Here is an 18,573-nt window from a genome sequence, read left to right as displayed (position 1 = left end):
AAAAAAAACAGATGTCGACAAAACTAACATATCCTTCTGTGTTTTATCTGCACTATGGTTATCAAATAAAGCTGGTGTGCCTTTATTTTCCATGCTGTTTCAGCACCAATAGTACATGTAGTATGCTTCATCCCATGAAGGTCACTGACCATTTAGTCCAAATGACACAGAAGTGCTGTGTTCTGGTAGTGACCTAGTTCACACAGTTCTTGAGGACACACTGAGGAGTGAATGCAGCTAATGAGACTGTGAGACCTCAGAGGAAGTGTGAACAGGTGACTGTGTACAATCTCAAAGGAGCCATGGATGACGTCTGGAAACGTTCTCTAAAGAGCAAAGGAAAGTGACAGGCGTGAAAGGTCTCAAGGGCTGAAGGAGTGTGACGATCCATAATCTCTGAGTGGGGACAGGTGACGAAGGTTTCAAGCCCTAATGGGCAATTATGGGCAGATAGCTGCAACAATGCTCTGAGGAGCAGATGTAATGGTTATTGTAGTAATTGCTAAAACTGTAAACAAGTAGATTGCAAAAGCACAGCCTGTTGACTTGAATTTTTTGTGGTGTCACAGCATCTTCAGTGGGACTCAGCCAGAAGATGCATGGACGTGAGTTGAGGAGAGCTGGAACAGATGGCTTAGGTGTCTATATGCAGATTCCTTTCAAAGGTCAATGGCAGAGTGATGAACATAGGTGACAAGAAATGCAACTACCATACCGCTTACAAATTCAGAGATGACACAGCACATACATTGTGGAAAATAGCATTTATGTTTCCATTTGAATTTGGAATCCACGCAGAATTTGCATGACAAATTGTAAACATCATTTGTCTATTACCTTGTTTGCTATTGGGTATGGTGCAGCTGGGACCAATGAGCATATAACACCTTCAAATCTTAGAACAACTTATTTATGACGTTATGATTATCATACCATAAGCTAAATTAAAATATTAATTGTATACTGAATTGCATGTCATATAACATGCACTCAGTCAAGATACTACACTGTATTTATACAGTAAAAACTAGTCTATTTGTGCATGAGCAGACTGTAGGCAGTAAGAGCAGGTGGAGCTGACATAGGACCCATGCTGCGTACAGGTGGTGGGATACCCATATATGGACCTAACAGCTCTTTTTATCAGATGGAGCTTTAAAGACTTCTCTCCAAGAAAAAATCATAAGCCGTTTTTAGTTTTCCCACTTGGTTCGAGACAGTCAGCAAAATATTTGGCAGCCACCAACTACATAACAGGTCTGTGAGGGCCATAATTCTTGCTCTTGTTGGTAGGTGCTAAATACTTATTTTCTGTACATTATACAAATAAATTCTTAAAGAGATCATACAGTGTGATTCCTTTTTACATTCTGGTTTGCTTCTAACATTTCAGTTTTTAATTGCATTTAACCAATAACTGGAACTGCACTTTGTTTGCTGTCTCCATCTGCATCCAGATTCATTCAAGGAAAAAAATCTAAAAAAAACAAGACTCACCCCAACACCATCCTCCTGCCTGTACTGCTTCCAAACCCGCCCACTGTCGCTGTGCAGCAACATGTAGCTGCTGACCCAGTCCAAGGTGCCATAGCGGCCCTGTGTAGCCACAGCGGTCACTTCCATCCTGCCCTGTAGGTCCACCTGAAGCCAAGGGTTCCTGTCTGTCAGCTTGGGGCTCCATCCACTCCCTCCTAATGTCAACAGTAAAAAAAAAAAAACATTCAACATACACTGCTCAAAAAAATAAAGGGAACACTTAAACAGCGCAATGTAACTCAATGTAACTGAAATCAAACTGTCCACTTAGGAACAATCAATTTCACTCGCTGTTGTACAAATGGGGTAGACAACACATTAGCAAAACATCCCCAATTAAGGCGTGGTTCTGTAGGTGGTGACCACAGACCACTTCTTGCTGATGTTTTGGTCACTTTTGAACGCTGGTGGTGGTTTCACTCTAGTGGTAGCATAAGATGGAGTCTACAACCCACACAAGTGGCTCAGGTACTGAACTATCCAGGATGGAACATCAAGACGTGGAGGAGGCCGTAAGAGGGCAACAACTGAGCAGCGGGACTGTTACCTCTGTCTCTGTACAAGGAGGAACAGGAGGAGCGCTGCCAGAGCCCTGCAAAATGACCTCCAGCAGGCCACAAATGTGTTTGCTCAAACGGTCAGAAACAGACTCCATGAGGATGGTATGAAGACCCTAAGGCCACAGGTGAACCTCAAAGCATGACAGACATGACAGTCTGGAGATGCCATGGAAAACGTTCTGCTGCCTGCAACATCCACCAGCATGACCGGTTTGGCAGTGGGTCAGTAAAGGTGTGGGGTGACATTTCTTTGGGGGACCGCGGCCCTCCATGTTTCTCCAGGGCCAGGCTGCCTCTCTAAAGCCTGCTTCCTGGCTTTTCTCTGTCTTCCTTTATCTCTTTCTTTTTCTTTTACTTTCATTTTTTCCGTAACGTTGGTACCATTTTTACTGCAACAATAATCTACCTACAGTGGAGGAAATAATTATTTGACCCCTCGCTGATTTTGTAATTTTGTCCAATGACAAAGAAATGAAACGTCTCAGAACAGTATCATTTTAATGGTAGGTTTATTTTAACAGTGACAGATAGCACTTCAAAATGAAAATTGAAAAAATAACTTTAAATAAAAGATAGAGACTGATTTGCATTTCATTGAGTAAAATAAGTATTTGAACCCTCTAACAAAAAAATACTTAATATTTAGTGGCAAAACCCTTCTTTGCAAGCACAGAGGTCAAACGTTTCTTGTAGTTAATATCCAAGTTTGCACACATTTTGGTCCACTCCTCTTTGCAGATTATCTCTAAATCACTAAGGTTTCGAGTCTGTCTCTGTGCAACTTTGAGCTTCAGATCCCCCCATAGGTTTTCTATTGGATTAAGGTCAGGAGACTGACTAGGTCACTCCATGACCTTAATGTGCTTCTTCTTGGGCCACTCCTTTGTTGCCTTTGCTGTATGTTTTGGGTCATTGTCGTGCTGGAACACCCATCCACGACCCATTTTCAATTTCCTGGCAGAGGAAAGGAGGTTGTCACTCAGGATTTTACGATACATGGCTCCGTCCATTTTCCCGTTGATGCGGTGAAGTTGTCCTGCGCCCTTAGCAGAAAAACACCCCCAAAGCAAAATGTTTCCACCTGCATGCTCATTGGCAGAATTTTTCTTCCTCCAAATACGGCGAGTTAAGTTAATGCCAAAGAGCTAAATTTTGGTCTCATCTGACCACAGCACCTTCTCCCAGTCACTCTCTGAATCATTCAGGTGTTCATTGGCAAACTTCAGACGGGCCTGCACATGTGCCTTCTTGAGCAGGAGGACATTGTGAGCACTGCAGGATTTTAATCCATTGTGGTGTAATGTGTTTCCAATGGGTTTCATGGTGACTGTGGTCCCAGCTACTTTGAGGTCATTAACTAACTCCTCCTATGTAGTTCTAGGATGATTTCTCACCTTTCTCCCCCCCCACGAGGTGAGATCTTGCGTGGAGCCCCAGACCGAGGTCGATTGATGGTCATTTTGTGCTCCTTCCATTTTCTAACAATTGCAGCAACAGTTGTCACCTTCTGTCCCTGGTTTTGTATCCCATTCTGTGGACAGGTGTCTTTTATACAGGTGACTAGTTAAGACAGGTGTCATTAATGAGGGTGACTAATTGAGTAGGCGTGTCTAACCACTCTGTGGGAGCCAGAACTCTTTATGGTTGGTAGGGGTTCAAATAATTATTTCACTCAATGAAATGCAAATCAGTTTCTATCTTTTATTTAAAGTTATGTTTTCAATTTTCCTTTTGATGTGTTATCTGTCACTGTTAAAATAAACCTACCATTAAGATGATACTGTTCTGAGACTTTTCATTTCTTTGTCATTGGACAAACTTACAAAATCAGTGAGGTGTCAAATAATTGTTTCTTCCACTGTATGTTCATTCCTGTAACCACTATTGTGCCATGCCTCTGCCCAGAAAACATCAGATGAGTTCAATACAATGCTTGCTTTTTTAGCAAGATCCCTCAGTAGACCATCCGACACCTCATCAGGAGCATGCCCAGGCGTTGTAGGAAGGTCATACAGGCACATGGAGGCAACGCACACTCCTTTATTTTTGTGTATAAATACAAGGACATACGACATGGTGGAGAATATACTTCAAAAGCATTGCCTTGCACAATGTTTAGGATATTTTACTGAATATATTGACTGAAAATGAAGGGGTGTGTAAATTATACTCTGTATCCTGCTCCAGGTGAAGGTACAAGAAGACTTGATGTGGAAGTAGGAAAAAAACAGGATTTTCACTTTAACCCTACCCTTTTCACAATGTCATATTATTTTGTTCTCCAAAGTAAGTAACAAAAAAAAAAAAAGTTATCAGTGACTGCCACCTTGTCAACATTCATAATTTCTTATATTGTTCTTTTTGTCATATTCATTTTCAACTGTGTGTCTTTGGATGGGGGAAGTCCTCCTTTTTACCTTTTTCTTAATTATAAAGAAAAAATAATAAAATAGCTTTAGGACATAACAGAGAATATAATTCCCAGAAACCTGCTCCTAGGAGACAGAGTTACAGCGTCAGTGTGCGCTCCATGAAGATCAGTTTTCCAGCCCCCATGGTTACGATCGTGTTGGGGTTGAAAAAACAGGTCATCTCTGGCAGAAGGGTTCATTACTCAACCACTGTGGGCTGGGACTCAACACCAGGGGAGCAGACGAGTGCGGAATATCAAATGGCCACCTCGGCTGGGCGGGAAACATCGTTTAGGAAGATGCTCCTGCTCCTCACCCCAGTGGAGGAGAGTTGTTTTCGTTTGTCAGTGATTCACACTGTAACAATCCAGTCTATTATGTACCATGAATCCACCAATAGTGTCACCTGTATTATCATTATTTTAGTTTGAAAGACTATTCACTTTTAGTCGTTTGATTCATTAGACTAGTATATTAATTAAGCCTGTCATACTTTGAACCAATGCTCCTACACAGACAGCATTATGTATGTATTATCATTGTGTGTTGTATAATATTGTGCTCTTCACATATGCATTATACAGTACATAAGCTAAGTAATAAGTAATATAAGCTTTGATTTATTAAGAAACATTAGCTGAGATTGAATAGATAGGAAAATGTTTGGTGTAACGCATTTGAAAATGTAAGTCACACACAGTACTCACCATCTATCCTGTTGAGATGGGCAAAGTGTGCAGCCTGACTGTCAAAGGCATGAGAGGAGCTCTGGAACGCTCCCTGAGGTAATGTGGACACCAATGAGCTGTCACAGCTATCTGGAAGAAAATGAATGGAAATTACATTTAAGAGCAAACAGACATTTTATCAGTAATAGACCAATCAAAATGATCTGAACTATTTGGTGAAGTGGAGCTCATTAAATATAAGGGTGGTAGTAGCCTAGTGGGTGACACACTTGACTATGAACCAGACGACTACTGTCAGAGTTTCAAACCCCACTTACTACCATTGTGTCTCTGAACAAGACACTTAACACTGAGTGTCTCCAGGGGGACTTTCCCTGTAACCACTACATGCGTCTGCTAAATTCCATAAAATAAAGCAAAGTAGACATGTATACACATCAAGCCTTGCTGGGCAAAGTAAATCAAGACATTTTAGCATTTTTATAAGTAATACACATATCGTGATGTCAAAAAATATGTGATGCGTATGTGCAATGTTTGTGTGTGTTTGTGTGGATGTGTATGTACAATGTGTGTGGAGTGAGTGTCCGCTCTAATTATAATTGACTGGTATGTCATAGCAATGCAAAATCCAATACATAAATACTTACAACAAAACATAATGAAATGTTTTAAGCATATGGAGTGAAGTGAAAGTGAAGTGATTGCCATTGTGAAACGGCATTTAACTACATTTAGCCCATCGTCCTTAGTGAGCAGTGGGCAGCCATGACAGGCGCCCCGGGGAGCAGTGTGTTGGGACGGTGCTTTGCTCAGTGGAACCTGAATACGGGTCTGATTCCTTAAGCGCTAGACCACCACTGCCCCTGTGTGTGCGTATATACCCCAACCTAATAATTTGGCTACCTATAATATATTTCTTTATCTAATTAATAATGATTTAGGCAAGAAAAAAAACACAGTGGACTAAAAAAAAAAATCATACTTCTAAACACAATTAAAGGGATTTGTTCCAGCCTGAAAGGAACAGGAGATTTACGTGAATTTCACATTTTAGACAAAGTAATTTTTTCCAGAAAAAAATACTAAAAGGACCACATAATACCAAATAATTTTCTTAATGTGTGTGTGTGTGTTTGTGTCTATGGATGAGGCAACAAAATCCTCGTCACCTATCCTCCACACTTATTAAATAATACCCCCCTCTTCTCCCTGATGGCTCACAGCTCAGTGCTAGTGACAGCCTACTTCTGACAAGCCAGATCTCTAGCTGAGAAGCCTGTGACCCTCTCCTGAACTCTGACCTTTTACCTATCCCACCTGGGCCAGTGGGCAGCCTTCCTTAAGACAAGCTTTCAATATGCGGAGGTCCACCTTGGACATGATTATGAATTCATGCAAGGCCTAAAAGCATGTGAGACAATGCACTTAAAATACAGAATTCTGGGGGTGTGACTTGACTGATTACTCTGCTTATGGTGATCTGGAACAGGTATCAGAAGGACAGAGTTCTTACACAGAATTGTTATCCACTCATGTGTCAATTGGATTTCAATTACTTTTCCATGACTTTATATGTTTATTTTGTATTCCAAAATTTTCAAAGGCTGTGTAATTCTCTTTTCAAGTTTCATGACTTTTTAATGACCATACGAACCCTGGAAGGGGCCAGTAGGGCAGCTGCTAAACGTGTGATGAATTTGTTTGAATATTAAATATGTGTTACGGGGTGGTAATATGCATGTCCTAGCAAGGTAAATATTAAACTTGTCTCTATCGAAACAGCACCAAACAGGAGCAGTAAAAAGGGTCATGCAGTAAACAGGGTTAACTCTCGGTAGGTGGTTTGACTTCATTTAGTCCTGGCCCAGTGTTGCCTGTTGTTAAAGTGAAATTGTGCCCCAGTTCTCCTGCGGAGGTTGGCCCTGATGTGCAGTATTTATACAGTATCTGTCAGAATCTCTGACCAATGTTCACAGATTCAAGAACAGAAATTGTGCAATATAAAGAAGAGAGCTGTGAACATTATGAACCGTGTTATGCATTATTGTACTTCCCTATATGCTGTTTCTTTTTTACAGACTTGATAAAGCTGTGTCGAAAATGCCACAGCGAGTGAAGGTGCACAACATGTTCATGACATAGGCGAACAACACAGTACAGAAAACACAAACACGTAGTGGTATCGATAATACTGATCCGATGCCAATACTTCATACAAAAAACCTAACGTGTTTAAAAAAGCTAAATAAAAAGTCATTTTCAAATCATAGCTTCATACAATGCACCCATCTCTCTCTTCTCCTCCTTTTCAGTTCGCCTCATCATAAACACATCTGTCCATAGGATTTGCACTGAGGTGTATGACAAGGTTTGTGGTGTTGACACAGCACCTCACTGTCTTGCTTCATGTCACAAATCGCATCTTGGCTCTTTGTGGAACTGAAACAGCTCCACACATGGTTCCGTGACTGCTCAGCTATTGCTGTCATCTGAATAAGCACAGCAGCACGCTGTGACACCTACACATTTATACAGTCGAGTGAATGTGACTGTGCGGGTGATAAAAAGAATATCGATCCTGATAGTATAGTTACAGATTTACCCCTAATTACAAAACTATACATAATTTTTAATATGAGAATCGATTCTAGAATACACATCTGGTCTCTGAGGTATCGATATTTCAGTATCAATCCGGACACCACGCCAACATGAGTGACTGAGCCACAGAGGTGCCCTGAGCGAACTACTGTCCCCCCACACTGCTCCTTCCACGGCTGCCCACTGCTCACTAGGGTGACGGGACACATTCTGTTGTGTCACCGTGTGCTGTGCTTGCTGTGCATCATAATGATTTTCACTTTTTCACTTTCACACCACTGATAGCACTCGGGACAATGTGTGTAATGTGTGTGTGCTTTCACAAGTATAATTTAAATAAAAAATTGGTTAAAGCCTGCATAGGTCCATATAACATTCATGAAGTTTAAAATAGTAGTGTTTGCTACTCTATGATGTGAACCCCATTTATTTACGAAACAAGGCCAAACAATTCTTAAAATATCTAATATTACAGAACTAATTCAAATGACAGCTAACTGTATTGCCTTAAATCTAACAAACTATTCTGTCGTTTACATTTTTACATTTACAGCATTTATCAGACGGCCTTATCCAGAGCGACTTACAATCAGTGGTTACAGGGACAGTCCCCCTGGTGCAACTTAGTGTTAAGTGTCTTGCTCAGGGACACGATGGTAGTAAGTGGAATAGGTGAGTGTGTTACCACGAGGCTACTACCACCCTTACAATATGTCAATATAATCAACAAATGAATAATTTTTTTGACGCTGTTAATGTGTAAACTGAGAAAATGTAGACAATTAGTGACTTACACATTAAATGTCTTCTCTATCTGGCCCTGTTCAAGAGTGAATTGCTAATTTCATGGAACAATAATGCTATTTGGAGAGACTGTAGCATCCTCACTCTGTGTGCATTCAGCCTGAATTAATCTGAAACGCAGCAGAGTGCCGCTATGCTTTGGTGGTAAATTAGAGAGCGGCACGCTGGTGCTTTTACGGTGTGTTACTCATCAGTGGATTTCCTGTGGCCTCATTTGACTGTGGTCAGATCGCCTGCCAGCAAAATCAAATAAAATTTCTTGGGCATCTTGAATTGTGCTGACCATATCAAATAGTTTTTTTCATCTGGCTGCACCAGATGTGTCTTCATTTGATATTAATGTAAATGTAAGATATGTAATTTAAGTCAAGCTTAAAACCATCCATAAGCTGCATTATAAATTGACAGCCCTACTTTAAATAAAACAATAACTGCAATTAGTGCAAAGTACATTGTACCTAACACATTAACAAAATGAATCATTGTTCATTTATTTTATCCTGTTAACATTTTATATTTCATTTCAATCTGAAACTTTCATTTTTCTAATCTCCCAGAATCCTGTCCTAATTTTTAAAAATAAATGTTACAGTTCCAAACGTATCTGAAATATACCACCTCTTATATACTATACACACACACACACACACACACACACACACACACATATATATATATATATATATGTGTGTGTGTGTGTGTGTGTGTGTATGTATATGTATATGTGTGTGTGTGTGTGTGTGTGTGTGTGTGTGTGTGTGTGTGTGGCCTTGTTTCGTAAATAAATGGGGTTCACATCACACACACACACACACACACACATATACATATACACACACACACACACACATATATATATATATATATATGTGTGTGTGTGTGTGTGTGTGTATGTATATATGTATATGTATATGTATATGTGTGTGTGTGTGTGTGTGTGTGTGTGTGTGTGTGATGTGAACCCCATTTATTTACGAAACAAGGCCAAACAATTCTTAAAATATCTAAAATTACAGAACTAATTCAAATGACAGCTAACTGTATTGCCTTAAATCTAACAAACTATTCTGTCATTTACATTTTTACATTTACAGCACTTACACACACACACACACACACACACACACATATATATATATATATATGTGTGTGTGTATGTATGTATATATGTATATGTGTGTGTGTGTGTGTGTGTGTGTAATGGAATTTATAATATTTTATAGAATAAATAAAGAGTTGGTATGTTATATAATAATATTATATTATATTTATTAGATATATATAAGATGTGGTATGTTTCAGATATGTCTGGAACTGTAATATTTATTTTTAAAAATTGGGACAGGATTCTGTATATATAATACACATGACTACATACCACTCAGTAATAAAAAAATAACTACAGATTCTGAAGTGAGTCATTGATAGTGAAACAGGAACTAAATTAGAATTGTCTGCACTTTTATCTGTAAGAGCCAAAAATCTGCCCCATAAAAGGACAACATGAATCAGCTCACAAAAATGACTGATTGCAAAGTGATAAAGAAATCATGAATGAATGCGGTTTATGCAAAGGTATGCACAGCATTCAAAAGAAAGTCCTATCGGTGGTCGAAGCCTCGCCCCACGGCCCAAGGGGAAAATGAATCCAGCACTAGCAGCAATGACTCGGCTGCTTGTATTAATTATAATCCACTACGGTCAGCACATTAAGCGCGGCTGCTGGTGAGCTTTGGGTGTCGTGTAGCTTGTGACTGTAAAAAAAAGGATGTTAATTCAACTCTGCAGGAGAGCTGCCCTTTAAAACAACACATAAACTAATATTTTATTTTGTGGTATTACAAAGTGTTTGTAATAAAGAAGTCTTATACTAGTTTCACACAGAAGCATATAGAGATTTCTGTCCATTGGTAATGGCAAATTGGTACCCAGTAGCCATTATTCGCAGATGCAATCAATGCATCACAATGTAGCGAGATGATGTCATATAAGAGAAACCACGGTTGTTTGGAATGTTTAATGCATTATGGTTGTCGTCTCTTGAAGAGTTGAGAGGCAGCTGATGACTAGTGCATTCTAAGGTCTGAGTATACAGCCTTTTATCGAGAAACAGGGCTGAGTACGACGGTGGATGTGTACCAGGACATAGTATGTTTTATGTCAAATTTACATACGTGTAGTGCTGAAACAGGGGTAGTAAAGGGTGTGTGATTTATGCTTTTCTGTATCGTTTTTTGGTTATGATTCGCACAGGAGTTGGGTGCTCGGGATCGCAGTCACATTGCACATTATGTAAGGTTGTGGGTGAGTTATATACACTGTACTCTTACTGTGCATGCTGTGGTTTTTGTTTCTTTTCGAGGAACAGCGGATACTGTAACTCTGATGACAGATTATTTTAGTGTGCTGTACTTTTGTTGCAGTTTTCTACCAAGCACACTGTGCACTGATCACAACAACTTGTTTACTATTCTGCTTGTATTTCTTGTATTTTATAAATAGTTTGTAAAGTCGTGAGACTGAAATGTGTCATAACTGGCAGCAACTGAGCAAGACACATAAACGGTGGATTCCAATCTGGCTCTACCCCACAGGGGTATAACCCCCTAATGAAACCGAACCACCATTCCGTCCCTGACCATCCAAATGCCTCTGCCTCTGTGAACGACTGCTCAGGCCGTGACAGCGGACACCAACGCGGTCCAGGATGCTCGGAGTCAGCACCTCGCCTCCTTGCAGCTGCAGCAACAATCCTTGCTACAACAGCAGTATTGTTGCCTTGCTCTTTCACCCCGGGAATGGGTCTGGATCTCAACCCGGGGTCTGCCCATGCACTCCTCGCTTCATCAGGCCCTTTCGCATCGCCCATCGCATGCCTGGTAATCAAGCATCCATAATCAGAAGGTTGCCAGTTCGAATCTCAAACCACCAAGGTGCCACTGAGCAAAGCACCGTCCCCACACACTGCTCCCCGGGCGCCTGTCATGGCTGCCCACTACTCACCAAGGGTGATGGTTAAGAGCAGAGGACACATTTCGTTGTGGGCACCGTGTGCTGTGCTTCACAATGGCAATCACTTCAGTTTTACTTCTTTTCTCACTTGTTATTCTCCCACACCCCGTGGCATTACATTCGGCACCTACACGTGTCAAAAATCCCATTTTACACCAATAATAAGGAGTCAACATTCCTAGAGGTTCACAATACACCATTCAATGATGCCGCTGTAAATACAGTTTTAATGTCCTCGTCCTCACCCTCCTACTGAACAGCTGAGAAATGTGTCAAGTGCACTTTGCCAAGGCAGCACTGAAGGATTCAGATACTGAGTCATTCTCTCACGATCTAAATGGATCCGTGGGTAATTGAATGTAGTACCATCTGAGAAGTGTAACAGCCCACCTCAGAGAACAATCCGGCACCAGGCTCTGTGAAGCATTGTTGATAATTATGAAACAGGTCAGGCGATACTTCAGCAGGAATGTCCACGCTGGAAACTGGACTGTGAGGAAACCTGCGAATTTCACACCGAGGCTGGAGCAATTACGTGAAGAGGCTCTAAGTGAAGGTCGAGCCTCGTGCCGCTCCGGTGTTGATACAAATGCTGACAGACTCCCATGTAAAAGACTTGCCGGAGTGTGCGTGCATGTAGGGATTCAGCTGAGGTGAGCACGCCTACGCAAACTTGTCCTCGCGTTGTTACACAAACATCCATAAAGCGCAGACAGAAGGTCAGCCGCACGAAGAAAAAGGTCAGGTCAATGATGACCAGAATAAAACATGCTGCAGCCAAGGCACAGTGCTTCGTGTCCAGTCTGACTCTGACCACGGTTCCGTGTTTGCTTTTCAAGGATAAAGGCTACTATAAATATAAATAGTTTCTAATAAAAAAGCATTGAGCAATGGAAAAGCCTATTCTTTCATTCCTGTTCAATAAAGGCAATAACAGAGGGCGTGTACTGCCATGTATTAATAAATAAATAACATGAAATCTGAGGAGCTTACAGACGGCCTCAGACTGGTCCAGGTCTTAATGTAGCTCTCGAATAAACCAGCATGAAGAAGGGCTGAAGGAAGAAGGGAAATTAAAGCAGACAGCGATGTCCTGAATTAGAGAGCGAACTGGAATCGGACATTCCACCTTCCCTAGCACAGGCCAGACGTTGAAACATGATGACCTCTTTGGGACACAGTGTGCAAAATGCAACTATTTCAAAGTCATACAAGCATTTGCGTTTCATTAAGAGTGTTAGGTTCACGTCATGTTACATTTTCCAGGGCATCTAGAAATTCGAACTGTGGTCTGCGTCAACAGCTAGCATTTATTTTGGCTCATGTCTATACTTGCCACATCCTCCAAAATACTAATTTTGCAAAGTTTCATTGGAATCAGTCAAACTACTATATAGTTATCTGTTTTTTTTTTATATTAAAGACTTACACGCCGTGTTCAGGAAACTATACTCGCCAAAATTACACATATACATACATAGATATATTAATGCAAAAATTCTGATGCAATACCATTTGTCCTGGAGCTAACTAACAATTATGTATCGACCAGTGCAATACGAGTATCTATATAACACCATGTCTTGATATCCATCCTTATTTTAGATTCTGTGTTTGTTAATAGAACCCGGACACAAGCAGTGAGTTAAAAAAATACTTAATTTTTTTCCAGGTGAGATAAAGGAGCTGCACTCCTTCTGCTTCGACCATAGAATTTATTTAGTCTAGTGTCGAGTCCCCCAGACAAAAACAAGGCTCTCCATGCAGCCCCCAGTCTCAGTCATGTCAATAGATAGCCAGTCTCACCATATCATATGAACACTAGAAGACATCATTGTGAAAAAATGATTATGAAGACAGATATTTCTTCAGCAAAGCGAGCTCACCCGAAAGTGCTGAGATGGTTGAACGGTGTCTTGGGGCCACATGGTTTTTCAGCTTTTTCTTGCCTGTAATTATACCCCAGAGTGTTACTGTAAGCTGGAACCTGGGGGTCATTGTGCTATTAGCAGCCTGTGAATATGAGATTGCAGGATGATACTCGTGTTGCTGGAATAAAGTGACCATAAGCCTCCCACAGTTTAGTGGAAAATGTCACATAGGCCATTTTCTTATTACACTGAAGTGTAATAAGAAAAATGTCACTTTTCATTGTCATGTGAAGTGGTTGTAGGGACCAAACAGCGGATTATAGCTCAGCGGCATGGTCAAAATACATTCCGAGGCACCAGGGCCGGCCCGTGTCATAGGCAGCCTAGGCAAATCCAGGTGGCACCATAAATGGAGGAAGAAAAAAAACACATTCCACTATTCTTAAATCGAGTTGTTATTAATGTGTCTTAATATGCAAAACCAATTAAATATTAGTAGTAATAATAATAATGATAGCTTTTGAATGACGGAACTTTCCCACGCCAGCCACTCCTCTGTCTACAAGTGTCACAGATTGAGCATGACAGTCACACTTTTTATTCTTTTGTTACACATTGTATTTCTCATGCGTAAAAACAATTAGTAGGCTAAAATGCTAGAGTATTTCTCAGTAGCATCCCCCTATGAAACAAGCACTGCTGGATCGTAGAGCCTGTCACTAACCAGCCAATCAAAAAAGAAGAAAGGGCCTAGACAACAGCCAATCAGAAAAAGAGCAGTATTGTATCTGGGTGAAATGCAACACCACCACCAATGAAAAGGCATACTGGAATTCTTCCTGTGATCCTTCTACTTGTAATGGCATCTTTCGGCAATAATGCTGACCCCATTCATAGAGGCACCTTCTGTTTTAATGTCACAACTTGTTTGACAGAAACAATGACAAGTTGACTGCCGTAAGAGAATGTTGCCCCGATAATTAGCATCAGTTTTTCCAATGCTGAGTGTCTGTAGCCTAAACCTGTGAACAGCCTTTACACTGACAACAACTGTTCAGAACAAGTAGTTAGCTCCAGGATATTGACTGACATATTCTCACATTATAATCATTAGGGCTGCAACAACGAATCGATAAAAATCGACAAAAATCGATAAAAATCGATGACTAAAAGAGTTGGCAACGGATTTCCTAATCGATTCGTTATGTTGCGCAACGCGGAGACGTTTGATTATTGAAAAAAAAAACTTTATTTGAGCGCGGAGTGGAGTGAACACACTCGGCCTTTCTCGCGCACAGATACTAGCAGAGTTTGGCGCCTCATAGACAGCGCGGAGCAAAAATAAAAAAAAAAAACGAGCCGAGGTAGAGGACAGATACATGGCGGAGGCAAGAAATCTGCGCGAAAATATGCAAAAGCGACATGGCACGGGAGCACCATGGCAGTGATCCAGCACCTGAAACGCGTGTTTGATAAGGAGGAAGAAGGGGAAGTCACTACAGAATACTACTTTTGTTCCGTTTTGAAGTGAGAAACGTAATGTCCCTGGTGCTGGTGTTTAACTCGCCGCGGAGGAGAACTAGACGGGGACTTACAGCGCCACCTACAGGTGTGGAGGGGGGGATGAAACAGCGTTCGGACTGTTCTCTGCGTCTCCGCGTGGACGACTCGTCTATTGTGTCCCTGAGCAAGACACTTAACCCTAAGTTGCTCCAGGGGGACTGTCCCTGTAACTACTGATTGTAAGTCGCTCTGGATAAGGGCATCTGATAAATGCTGTAAAAGTAAATGTTTACCCGTCATCCAGCTTGACAGGCATGACAAGTTAGCGTAAGCACGTTAATAACAGTAGTAAAGCAGGGGTGCTATAGTTACTTTGCATTAAAAGACTAAAGACATGTTTTTATTCTCTAGCCTTTTTTGGACCATTCATTTTTCAATCTGTTGTCATGAATAGCTACACTGCAAAAAAAGCATTTCTTACCTAGTAATTTTGTCTCGTTTCCAGTCCAAATATCTAAAAAATCTTAAATCAAAATTACTAGACAAGAAAAATGGCATGAGAAAAATGAAGTGATGCTATCTCATAATCTATTAATCATAGATTATATCTCATTAAGATTAGTTTTCTTACCCCATTGCCAGATAATTTTGCTTGTTTTAAACAATCACTTAATTTTGAGATGTTTTTTCAGAAAACAAGACATAATTTCTTATGCTATTTCATGTGTCTAGTAAATGTATCTTGATTTAAGATTTTTTAGAGATTTGGACTGAAATCAGGACAAAACTACTAAGTTAGAAAAGCATTTTTTGCAGTGTGTGTGTGTGTGTCAGTGTGAGAGTTTGTGAGTCTGCGAGTGTGTGCATCTGCAGTGTAGTGTAGAGAACAAGTTCTGACATTCAAACAAATCCTGTTAAATTTTCTGATTTGTATTGTTCTTTATTTTTTTTACAAATTATTTATCGTTCTGGCAGCTCAGGTGGCACTTTATTAAAAAAAAAAAAAGTCTATATTTGGCAGATGTAAAGCATAAATGTGTATGTTTTTTGTGTTAGTCCATTTTTTTTTATTTTATTATTATTATAACAGCTGAAGGAGCAACATGTTTTTGCACTTTCTAAAGATTTTGGTTTTTTTTATCCGATTCTATGATTAATCAAAAAATAATCGACAGATTAATCAATTATTAAAATAATCGTTAGTTGCAGCCCTAATAATCATCTCTCTATCCAGATTTTGTCTGTGCCATGTATCAAATCTTTTCTTCCACAAGACTGATTAATAACAACAACACTGATACCTGCAGCAGGGTGGTGCTGGTGGGGTTTTGTGGAATGTCACTCTTACATGTCTTCAAAACTCGAGAGCCCCGCGTCTAATTAGCCTTTAACTGCTACTTGGGGTGGTTATTTCTTGATATATTTAGTATTTCTTTTCAATTGGTTTATTTAAATGAAAGAATGTCTAAGACAAAGTTATTCAGTTTCTTGTGAATATATCTACACTAGCAGTGTAATTTAGGGCCGGTTAGGGCCGGCCCTGTGAGGCACTAAAGCAAATGCCTGAACTCAAGTATTGCTACATGTTAAGTATACTCCTCCTGTACTACAGCACTCTTTTTCATCATTCCAGATTTTGATTGTTGGCCAAGTACAGTTGTGATGTAAGTTATGGCTCGTCAAAAAACAAGCAGGGAGCGGGAGACTAGTGTGAAAAGCTCATTACTCAACAAGGCCCTGGGAGCAGCAGTTGAAAGGATGAAAGGCGCCGGAAGCCTGCCATCTGGGACAGATGCAGCACTCCGGCGTGAGGCCAATATGGTGGTGTCCTCTTCACTATTAAATTGTTGCACGTTGTGACAGGTGACACCATCAAAGTAGCCAAAGATTGAAAATGGACAGATATTCAGTTTGCATGCAGCCATATTATTAAACATGAACCGAGACACAAAACACCAAAATAAATTATAATGGCAATTTCTGTACCATTTCAGTTTTTGACTTTTTCCAAGACGAGCCATTTTGGTGTCTGTAGCTTTAAATGCTAATGAGGAGCAGAGAGGCGGGACGAGGTGGAAAGTGGCCTATAGAAGTTGAGGGGGCATTCGAGGAAATGTAATTTTCTTGTTGTCGAACTTTGTGTACAGAATCTACAACAGAGTGAATAAAATAGATGTATTCATAGTTGGGGTCCTAGTGAACCGGAATTGATCTCTTCATCGATGGTAACTTGAAAGCACGTTGTAAGTCGCTCTGGATAAGGGCGTCTGCCAAATGCCGTAAATGTAAATGTAAATGTAACACTTCCTGTTTAGTGCAGAAAATAAGTTGTGTTGGAGTTTTTCCAGAACAACTAAAATGAACCCACTGGTTCTTCAGAGTCTCGTGTGACGGAACCAAAAAATACATTTGTGCTCATTTTTACATCCAATCACCGAGCAACTGTATGTTTTCAAGCCATGACGGTTGGAGTTACTTTTTAGGGGAGGGGTGGGAAATTCTCTGGGTAGAAAAAGCATAAGAAACGAGAGGTATCCTTTCCCCTTATGACAACATAAAGCAGTGGTTGGCAGTGGTGGCCTTGCGGAAAAGGACACAAACCCATAATCAGGATGTTGCCGATTCAAATCCCGAACCGCCAAGGTGCCACTGAGCAAAAGCACTGTCCCCACACACTGCCTACCAGGGGTGATAGGTTAAAAGCAGAGGACACATTTCGTTGTGTGCACCGTGAGCTGTGTTTCACAATGGCTCTCTGAACGTTGAAGCAGAATGACCAAAGCACTCTTTATGCCTATCGCCATTTCTAGCCACTGCAGGACCCTAGACAGGCTAGGGGAACTCGTATTAACATTAAATATTCTCACAACATGAAATTTTAAAGCTCTACTACAAAAATGACATCACATCATATTAAAATCTGTGTAGTTATGTTGTCAACCATTCCAGAACAGCTTTTAAAAACAAGCATTGCAGGTCTCAGGAGTGGCCAAAGGACGGAAGCTCACAGATGGAGCAGAAGCTGAGCAGTTTGATGAGAAACATAAAGGCGCCTCATTCATCAAACAATTTTTTTTTGCCCCTCCATTGGTTCTGCACAAACGATCTCCCAAGTCTCTCAGCAATCTTACAGAGCATCACAATGCCACGACTCTTCTGCACGTTGAGGCTGGCCTGAAAGCCAATTCAACTCTAATTTAATGTGGATTCTCAATAATTAATTTGGAACTTCGAGAGTCATTCAGCAGGAAATGATTAATGCCGAGACATGCAAATCACTCAAGCAGAGCCACAGCAAGTGGGTAATTCATTATGGAGTCCAAAGATAATTTCTAGTAATCTATCATCAAAGGCCATCATATAAGAACACATGCTTGATGAGAGGGCGCAGGCTGGCGATGTCGTGACCTGGACCCTTTGCTTGTTTTGGCAGATTTAGATCATATAAAATACATAATGTTAAACACACATTCTTGACACATGATATTAACATGCTCCTGGCCAGTTCATTTTTTTTGCTTAAATGACAAGGCACTAAATTTTGTTAAAAAAAAAAAACAATAGTCAATAATTTTTTTTATTA

At 40.5% G+C, this 18,573-nt stretch overlaps 1 protein-coding gene across 2 annotated transcripts in view; it reads right to left on the bottom strand.

The window, feature by feature from the left end:
* Window positions 1-18,573, bottom strand: part of cntnap5a (contactin associated protein family member 5a) — a 70,270-nt gene that overhangs the window by 45,257 nt on the left and 6,440 nt on the right. For both annotated transcript variants that reach the window (XM_028990545.1, XM_028990546.1), the window contains exons 2-3: window positions 5,215-5,325; window positions 1,498-1,691 (exon numbers count right to left, since the gene is read on the bottom strand). In XM_028990545.1, the coding sequence (XP_028846378.1) occupies window positions 1,498-1,691; window positions 5,215-5,325 (305 nt within the window). The remainder of the gene's footprint in view (window positions 1-1,497; window positions 1,692-5,214; window positions 5,326-18,573) is intronic.

The sequence above is a fragment of the Denticeps clupeoides genome, chromosome 9 (assembly GCF_900700375.1).
Source record: "Denticeps clupeoides chromosome 9, fDenClu1.1, whole genome shotgun sequence".
Lineage (NCBI taxonomy): Eukaryota > Metazoa > Chordata > Actinopteri > Clupeiformes > Denticipitidae > Denticeps > Denticeps clupeoides.
Note: the sequence above shows the minus strand (reverse complement) of the source record. Positions and strands in the feature narration are given on the sequence as shown.